The sequence below is a fragment of the Gracilinanus agilis genome, unplaced genomic scaffold (assembly GCF_016433145.1).
Source record: "Gracilinanus agilis isolate LMUSP501 unplaced genomic scaffold, AgileGrace unplaced_scaffold7852, whole genome shotgun sequence".
In the NCBI taxonomy this organism is placed as follows: domain Eukaryota; kingdom Metazoa; phylum Chordata; class Mammalia; order Didelphimorphia; family Didelphidae; genus Gracilinanus; species Gracilinanus agilis.
In genome coordinates, this window is record NW_025398577.1 from 1 (window position 1) to 10,028 (window position 10,028).

General features: G+C 42.4%; 1 protein-coding gene across 1 annotated transcript; it reads right to left on the reverse strand.

Moving 5' to 3' along the window:
* Positions 1 to 226: 226 nt before the first annotated feature.
* Positions 227 to 8,265, reverse strand: LOC123256658 (endothelin-converting enzyme 1-like; the record flags this gene model as incomplete). Its single annotated transcript, XM_044685241.1, has 5 exons — positions 227 to 1,269; positions 3,565 to 3,668; positions 4,785 to 4,862; positions 6,579 to 6,677; positions 8,118 to 8,265. Coding segments are annotated over 5 exons (652 nt in total), but the record flags the coding sequence as incomplete, so codon positions are not given.
* Between the last annotated feature and the right edge of the window lie 1,763 nt (positions 8,266 to 10,028).

A 10,028-nucleotide genomic window follows, 5' to 3' on the forward strand; every position in this document is an offset into this window, starting at 1 on the left:
ATTCCCCTCTCTTCTTCCCCCCTCCTCTCTTCTCTCTCTCCCCAATTTCTCTTTTCTCCTTTTCCCTCTCTCTCAGACTCTTTCCTAGCGATGTGACCTTAAGCAAGTCAATTTTTTTTTTTTACCCTTAACTTCTGTCTATTGGTTCATAGGTGGAAGATTGGTAAGGGTGGGCAATGGGGGTCAAGTGACTTGCCCAGGGTCACACAGCTGGGAAGTGTCTGAGGCCGGATTTGAACCTAGGACCTTCCGTCTCTAGGCTTGGCTCTCAATCCACTGAGCTACCCAGCTGCCCCCAAGCAAGTCAATTTTAACTTCTGTGGGGCTCTATTTCTTTATCAATAAATGATGGGGATGGACTTGTTGGCCACTCAAGACCCTCTTAGCTCTAAATCTATGATTCTGTGATATCAACTCTTTCCTCTGAAGCCCTCTAGAGAAATCCCAATGGTGACACCCAATAACAACTTTTTCCCATTTCTCTAGTGTCTACAAAACCAATTCTTCACAAAGATCCACTGAGGCAGGTGCCATTCATTGTCTCCATTTTATAGATGAGGAAACTGAAGGTCAAAGAGATAAAGTAATTAACTAGGATTTGGGATTCAAACCCTGCTCTTTCCATTAAATGGAAATACTAATTATGCCTCAGCCTGCCAACTCGGGCCCTATGTTCTGGTGCAGGCGTAGAGCCATTTCTTTCTCAGTAGAATCATTGTTGTAGAATTTCTAGCCACAGTATGAAGACTGGGCCAAGAGCATGTTTTTACCTAGTCCTTCCCTCCCTGCTGATCCAGGAAGGATCTCCATCTCCATCCCTGCTTCCCCAGCTCCTTTCAAGAGATCCAGCCTTGCCTTCTGCAGGAAGCCTTGCCCAGTCCCCCCAATGCTGCTAGGACCTGCCCTGCTAATCTTCCCTCGTATCTCTTCTGCAAGGATCCTGTAGAGTCCCCTTTTATGTCCCCGTTACCTCCACCCATCCCCACCTTTATCAGAATGTGAGGGGCCCTGTGTTTGCTTTTTTCTTTATGTCATCTGCATTTAGCTCAGCCCAGGGCCCAAGGTATGTATAGACAGGCTTTCTGGGTGATTGCCTGCAGGGAAGGAGGGGACAGAAGATGCTGAAAGGGGCAAGAACAGAATGTAGAAGCATCATACTTGGGCGATGTTCGGGTGTAGAACGGAGCCTGCAGAATTCCAGCTGGGAACACGATCTCGTTCTTGGTGGGTGAGTAGTAGGCGTTCACCGTGGGAGGAGTCATACTCCACCTGCATGGAACACAAGAGTGAAAGGGGGAGGGTCACTGGAGGGGGGAGGGGGCTCTCCACTGCACTCATGTGTTGCTCTGATGGACGGTGAGCTCCATAAACCCAGGGACCTTGTTGTGTGTGAGCACTTCCAAGAGACCTAGAATTCCATCAGCCTCTGAAGTCTTGTCTGAGTGCTGGAACTGGAGTCAGTTAGACCTGTATTCGTATTCTAATTCTAATATCTTTTATTTATTTATTTATTAATCAATTGGTTTATTCATATACACATACACGCACCCATTTATTCATTCATCCATTTATTTATTTATTCATTCATTCATTTATTTTTAATCCCTTAACTTCTGTGTATTGACTCATAGGTGGAAGAGTGGTAAGGGTAGGCAATGGGGGTCGAGTGACTTGCCCAGGGTCACACAGCTGGGAAGTGGCTGAGGTCAGATTTGAACCTAGGACCTCCCGTCTCTAGGCCTGACTCTCAATCCACTGAGCTACCCAGCTGCCCCCTCTAATGCTAATATCTTGGACTAGCTCTGTATAAAATTAATTTCTATATTGGACTCAACATCAAATGAAAGGGGCTAGACTCAGTAGCCTCAAAATGCTCTCTAGTGACTTCCTGAGACAAAGGAATGAGCCAAGGGTCACCCACAAAAGGGCAGTACAGTTTTCTCCTTGGAGGAAGGGAAGGGTTTCTATGCTTAGAGATCTCTATGGACCATCCCAGTCCACTTTTTTTTTATTTGAACATTTTAATTAATTAATTAATTAAGAATATTTCCCCATGGTTAGATGATTCATGTTCTTTCCCTCCCCTCTTCCCTCCCCCCTCCTGAAGCCGAAGTGCAATTCCACTGGGTTTTACATGTGTCATTGTTCAAGACCTATTTCCATATTATTGATATTTGCTCTAGAGTGACTGTTTAGCTGTGGTTCCCATACTTTTTTCTGGAAAGGGGGCGGTAGGCCAAAAAAGTGTGGGAACCACTGCTCTAAAACCACCCATAACAGACACAGTGTCTCATGGAAGTGCTCACACACAACAAGGTCCCTGGGCTTATTATTACTTAGCCTCCTGGAAATTAATTTTTAAAAAAATTTAATAGCAATTAGTAGGAAAGATAACTCCGCCAAGGACGGTCCCAAGCCCGGCTGAAAAAGGAGGAGGGTTGGGCGCAAGGCTAGCAACCTCACCCCGTAAAAATCTCACTTGCTACAGAAACTGCAACCTCATTAAACCAACAAAACCAACGATCGCCTAGTCTGGAAGATTGCTCTCCAACAGAGTCCATGACATGTGCTGGCAAAAGCCAACAAACTTCGAAAGAACAATTCAGTATCCCATCAGTCAGGACGCTATGAAAAAAAATATGGAACCCACCAGGGAGGAGGAAAGTCGGAAGGCCAAAACAGACCTGGCAAAGATATGCCCAGTTGGGGGAAGTTGCCCAGAACAGAGTCCGTTGGCACGAGATGGTTGCGGCCCTATGCTCCTCTGGGAGTAAATAGGAATAACAATAATAGGAAAGATAAATGCACCTGTGGCCATCACCGTTCCCTGGATTGCTGCAGCACCCACCAGGGGGCAGTGGCACCCACTTTGGGAATCACTAGTTTAGAGTCTACATCCCCCATCATGTCCCCATAGAACCATGTGGTCAAGAAGTTGTTTTTCTTCTGTGTTTCTGCTCCCACAGTTCTTTCTCTCATCCCAGTCCACCGTGATTATGCTCCCTCCATAAAGAACTCTTAAAGTACAGATAATAATAAATTCTTAAGAACTCTCCCACATCTTGGTGGCATGGTGCATAGAGGGCATGACTTGAGAACCAAGTTCAAATTCTGTTTTAGGCACAACTTGGAGTCAGGAAGAACCAAGTTCAAATTCTGCCTCAGACACTCAGTCTGAGCCCTTCCTAACCCTCTAGTCTTTTTACACTTTAATCCCCAACATGCCTTCTTTGATCAAGCGACACTGGCCCCTTGGCCATCCCATGAACAAGATACTCCATCTCTTGGCTCTGGGCATTATTTGCAAGGAAAAGGAGAGCCCAGGCTGCATATGATTGTAGGATTTAGAGCTGGAGGGACTTGAGGGCATCCAGTCCAACCCCTTCATTTTACAGATGGAGAAACCAAGGTCTGGAGAAGCTAAAAGACTTGCCCATGGTGTTCCATGGTTGCACAGGAGCTAAGAGGCAGACTGGCGATCACACTCAGAGCTCTGTCCTTTCCCGGGGGGTCCTATGGTTTTTGCTTCCCATCAAGAGGAGAGAGAGTGTCCAAAGAACTTACTGATCTCTGTTGGGAGCTTTTCTGAGCTGGTCTGCGGTGACTCTGGATGAGAAATTGAAAAATCGCATGGCGTTCTCAAAGTAAAGATCTGGTACAGCGTTGTACTGGAAAAAAGAGAGAAGATTTCTGGGAAATGTAGGTTAGAGCACTGTATCCCATTTAACTGGGCACACATTTCTGTTCAGTCACGCAACAAGCATTTCTTTCTTTCTTTCTTTTTTTTTTTTTAACTCTTACTTTCTGCCTTAGAATCAATATTAAGTATCAGTTCCAAGCAACTGGGATTAAATGATTTGCCCAGAGTCATACAGCTAGGAAGTATCTAGGGACAGATTTGATTTTCTAAGTCGATAAAAAAAGTTTTTTGGTAGTTTGATAGGTATGGTGCTGAATAAGTAAATTAATTTAGGCAGAAATGTCATTTTTGTTTTATTAGCTTGTCCCTCCCATGAGCAATTAATGTTTTTCTAATTGTTTAGATCTATTTTTATTTGTGTGAAAAGTGTTTTGTAGTTGTGTTCATATAATTCTTGAGTTTGACTCTTGGCAAATAGATTCCCAAAGATTTTATATTATCTAGAGGGATTGAAGCCAGATTTGAACCTAAGAGCTTCTATCTCCAGGCCTGGCTCTCTATTCACTGAGCTACCAAGTTGTTCCATATAGTAAGTTTTTTTTTTTAACCCTTATCTTCTATCTTAGAATCAATATTAAGTACAAGTTCCAAGGCAGAAGAGTGGTAAGGGCTAAGCAATGCTTGCCCAGGATCACACAACTAGGAGGTGTCTGAGGCCAAATTTGAACCCAGGATCTTCCACTGAGTCACCAAATTGCCCCATGCAATAGGTTCTTTTTTTTTTTTTTAACATTTACTTTCCATCTTAGAATCAATACTGTGTATTGTTTCCAAGGCAGAAGAGCAATGGGGGCTAGGCAATAGGGGTGAAGGAACTGGCCCAGGGTCACCCAGCTAGAAAGTGTCTGGGGCCAGATTTAAACCCAGGACCTCCCATCTCTGGACGTGGCTCTCAATCCTGCACAGAAGGTTCTTAATAATTAGAGGTTTAATTGAATGACCCCAAGTTTGAATAGTGACAACATTTGGGTACAATCCTATCCTCCACCTCCTGAGTCTACACTGGAGGAGGTGGTGCCCAAAGAAATTTTACAGTGCCAAAGAAAAGTTTCCAACCCAATGAAGAATCATGAGGCCAACTCACGTCATTGAAGACCTTGTCCAACTCTTTGGGATCCATGATGAAGTTGGGGTAACCAATCATGTTGTAGATTGCATCTGCCTGGTTTGGGGTGGCAAACAAAGGGACATGTTTAGGGCTGACAGTGAGACATCTTGGGGTAGGGCAATTGTTCTCAAAGTGTGGTCCAGGGAACTTGCCAATTTTTTCAACATAATTCTAAGGCACTCTAGTTTTTAATATGGTAAATATCGATAGACATAACCCACACAAAAGAAAGCTCCAAAAGGATGGACGGTCCTCCATCATTCTTAAGAGTATAAAGGGATCTTGAAACCAAAAAGTTTGAAAACAGCCGTGGCAGTGTTCAGAACAATGGACCTGGAGTCAGAGAAACTAGGTTCAAACTGTAGCTGAGACTAGTGAGAGGAACAAATGACTGTCTAGGAATGTAATGGCTACAAGAATGACAAAAGGAACAGATTCAGAGAAACTTGGGAAGACTTGTATGAACTGGTGCAAAGAGAAGCAAGCAGCACCAGCCGAACAATTTCTACAAGGACTAGAATGTTGGGAAAGGAAACAGCCTGGACTTAATAATTCTGATCATTGCAATGACCTATTACAACGCCAGAGGACTGATGATGATCAGGGGACAGGATGAGGAATGAGACATATATTTTCATACATGATCATTTTGGGAATTTGTTTTGCTTGATTGTGCATCATTGATATAAGAGAAAACTTATATTTTTTGCTGGGGGAGATGGTGGTGAAGGAGGTGGAAGGGGCTAGTGGTTGAGATTCAAAAAAAAGAAGAAAATGAAGAAAAAAAGAAGTGTCCAAAAAGCATTTAAAAATACAAAGAAGCAGAAGGCAATTCCAAGGGCACACAAACAAACAGAGAAGCCTTTTATACTATTATGTTTAATTTAATGTGCACTTTTAAAAAAAGCTGGATTTAATAGTGACTTTAGAATTGCATATATGATCCTCCTTTTCTGTTCTTTTTTTCCTATGTGGAAATGTTTGCATTTGTTAAGTTTATAATAATTTTTATAGGTGGGGAAGTTTTCTAAGAGCTTCTGCCTTCAGGGAAACCAAGCTGAGAGAAATACCTTCCAGATTCTTTGAAAATATGAGTCAGTACCAAGTGCTCATTAGGTTCCACCATTGGCTAAGAATGTGGTGAGAATGAGGCCAAGGCCAAGGTCTCCAAATAGGCCAGTTAGCTCTTTCCAGAGAAAATGCTGCTTTATACTGGTCACAGACCATATCCTGCACCCCCTCTCTGCCACATCACAGGGGTATGGACAGAGAGTGACTAGCTCAGCATAGCTGATCTCCAGTATAGGAAACAAAACTGCAACCACCGGATAAGTGAGAAAAATCATGGATTTGGAGATGGAGGCCCCCATAAGTCATTTCACCCCCTAGGTCTCAAGTTTCCTCATCTACAAAATGAAGAGTTTGGATTTAATGATCTCTAAGGTACCTTCTAGCTCTGCATAAAATAATAATAGCATTAAATAGGGCTTTAAGATGTACAAAAGTGCTTTATAAATGTTATTTTATTTTCAACCACTCTGGGAAACAGATGCTATTATTATTCCCATTTCTGGGAAACAGGATAATTATTCCCATTTTATAAATGAGGAAACTGAGGCAAACGAAGGTTAAGTGACTTGTCCAGAATCATACAGCTAGGAAATGTCTGAAGCAGGATTTGAACTCTTATCTTCATGATTCCAGGCTCAGTGCTTAATTCATTTCACTAGATACGTATGGGTAATACGCAGAGTCGGAGGCAGGAATTACCTTTTCCTTGGCTGATTTCCGTGTGTCCTCATCCATCCACTGCAGGGTGGTCAGACTTTCTTCAAATGCTCTCTTGATCTCCAAGATCATTTCGCTGGCCTGGGGAATACAGACGGGTGTAGGTGGAAATTTGCACAGCAGGCACCATGGGGGGAAGCAGTTTAATAAACAGAGGAGCATAGGTAGGAGGTATTAATCTCTGTGTATAGTATCAGCCTCGGCAAACAAGAAAGGGGTTTTATCTGGCTCTGCCTCCAAAGAGCTATATGACTTTGAGCAAGACATTTCTGAGACTCACGTTTTCTCCTTGGTAAAATGAGGAAGCCAAATGCTTTGATCATCTTAGGGGCTCTAAACGCAGGGTCTGTGAACTTGGGTTTTTTAAAAATTTTTTTTAAACCCTTAACTTCTGTGTATTGGCTCCTAGGTGGAAGAGTGGTAAGGGTGGGCAATGGGGGTCAAGTGACTTGCCCAGGGTCACACAGCTGGGAAGTGTCTGAGGCTGGATTTGAACCTAGGACCTCCCGCCTCTAGGCCTGTCTCTCAATCCACTGAGCTACCCAGCTGCCCACTGTGAACTTGTTTTTTGAAAGTATTTTGATAATGATATTTCAATATAATTGGTTTCCTTTACATTTTAATTTATACATTTAAAAGCATTCCTCTGAGAAGGGGTCTATAGGCTACCCTAGCCTGCCACAGGAGTCCAGGACACACAAAAAAGTGAAGAACCTGTGGACTAGGTTCCTTCCAGCTCCAACATTTTATATTCTCAGGCCCCTTCCAGCTCTGACTTTGTGTCCTGAAATCCTTCCTTTCTCTGACAATTGTTCCTCCCACCCTGGCAACCTACAATCCCAAATGCCTTTAACCTCCTCTGTTCTAAGTTTGCTTCGACTCAAAACTCAATAAAATTCATTTCAAATGTCACTCTCCATACTAGGTGCCGGGGACACCAAGACAAAAAAAGAAGTTCTATCTGGCCTCAAGGAGCTCTGAATTCTTTATCATTCTATGTTCTTCTATTCTATTCTGTTATTCTAGATTTCTTCTGTTCTGACACCCATGTTCTAAGGTACTTTCCAGCTCTGAATTTCTACAGAACTGGATTTCTCCCTTTTAAGCTCCCTTCAAGCTCTGACATTTTCTATTCTACGAAGGGTCCTGGAGGCATATTTTAGGCTTAAGATGAGTGACTGAAATCAACGAGGCACCTAGTTGGTGGCTCCTGCCCAGCTTATAAAGCTTGGCAGTGCCAAGGGAAATGCTAAAGATGGAGACATGAATGCAAGCCAAGGACTTCAGAGAAAAACAACAAAACTAACTGGAGATTTAGGAAAATAGCATCCTGGTAGATGGATTGGATGGATGGATAGATGGATGGATGGAAGGGACCAGATGGGTATCAAAAGGGGGAAGAATGAGGGAAGACTGAATGATTTAGAACTTCAAGCCTATGAGGGAGGAACTTGGAATGGGTTATGATAGGGAGCTGTTCCCCATTTCCACAGAGAGCAGGCAGGAGGGCATAGGACTTACTATCTTCTTGCTGTCCTCGGCAAAGGTGGCTTTCACAAACATGGCTCCCAAGGCAAAGCCCAGGTTGCTGTCTGTGTCACTCACACAAAACTTCCATCGAGGAAGACAGGTCTGTGAATGCAAAATTAGATAGGTAAATAACTCCAGTCTAGAAGAAGCAGGGTAACAGGGAAAGAGCTTTGGACAGTCGGAGCACCTAGGTTCGAATCCTACCTCTGTCTTCTTTTTACCTGGGTGACCTTGCATTTCCTCATCTGTGAAATGAGGGGACTGGACAAGAAAAACTCTAATGTCTATTTTAGTTCTCAATCCATGATCCTGTGCTTTTCTTATTGGACTTTAGCCATCCTGTTTACTCCATTCCTCCTTTCCAATGTAAAGTGACCCAGGCAGGACATGCATTTCTCATGTGTTCTTTAGGCAACATACCCTGCTCCACCCCTGCACCCATTTTGGACTCAGTAAGGAGTATTTTATTTTATTTTGCCTGGCTCTCAATCCATTGAGCCATCCAGCTGCCCCCTAAGGAGTATTTTAGACACTTGAAATAAGTGGTCATATTAGAAGGAAAGTAGAAAAGTGGGGTGAAAATTTTATAGCAAGTTTCTCTGATAAGGGCCTCATTTCTCAAATATATCAAGAATGAGTCAATTTATAAGAATAAGAGTCATTCTCCAATTCAAAAATGGTCAAAGGATATAAACAGGCAGTTTTCAGAAGAAGAAATCAAAGCCATCTATAGTCCTATGAAAAAATGCTCTAAATCACTAGATTAGAGAAATTAAAATTAAAACAGCTCTGAAGTACATCCTCACACCCATTATTGGTTAATATGACAGAAGAGGAAAATGTTGGAGGTGATGTAGAAAAATTGGGACACTAATGCATTGCCGGTGGAACTGTGAACTGATCTGATCATTCTGGAGAGCAATTTGGAAGTATGCCCAAAGGGCTATAAAACTGTGCATACCCTTTGATCTAGCAATACCACTACTAGATCTGTTTCCCAGAGATTATAAAAGGGGCTGGTATATACAAAAATATTTATAGCAGCCTTTTTTGTGGTAGCAAAAAGTTAGAAATTGAGGGGATTGCTCATTAATTGTGGAATGGCTAAACAAATCGTGATGTATGACTGTGATGGAATACTATTGTGCTACAAGAAATGATGGGTGCTATCAGAAAAACCTGGAAAGACTTATAGGAATTGATGTAAAGAAAAGTGAGCAGAACCAGGAGAACATTGTACACAGTGACAGCAATATTATGTGATGATCAACTGTGAATGACTTAGCTATTCTAATCAGTATGATGATCCAAGACATTTCCCAAGGACTTAGGATAAAAAATGCTACCCACCTCCAGAGAAAGAACTAATGGAGTCTGAGTATGTATTAAAGCATACTATTTTTTGTGCTTTCTTTTTTCCATAATTTTTTTGGGTCTGTGTTTTCTTTCACAATATGACTAATATGGAAATGTGTTTTGCATGACTGCATTTGTATAATCTACTGAATCTCTTGCCATTTCAGGGAGGGGGAAGGGGAAGGAAGGAGGAACAGAATTTATATCTCAAACATTTTAAAAGAATGTTAACAATCCTTTTTACATGTACTTTGAAAAATTAAAATATTTAAAAATACTAAGTTAAAGGCCAGCTTAGGGAGCACAATGGATAGAGTGCCAGACTTGGAATTGAGAGGCCTTGGGTTCAAATCTGACCGCATACACTTCTTAGCTGTGTGACCTGGGCAGGTCACTTAACCTTGATCTTCTGCCTTGGAGCCAATATATACTATTGATTATAAGATGAAGGTAAGGGGAAAGAAGGAGAGAGAGAAGGAATGGGAGAGGGAGAGGGAGAAAGAGAGAGAGAGAGAGAGAGAGAGAGAGAGAGAGAGAGAGAGAGAG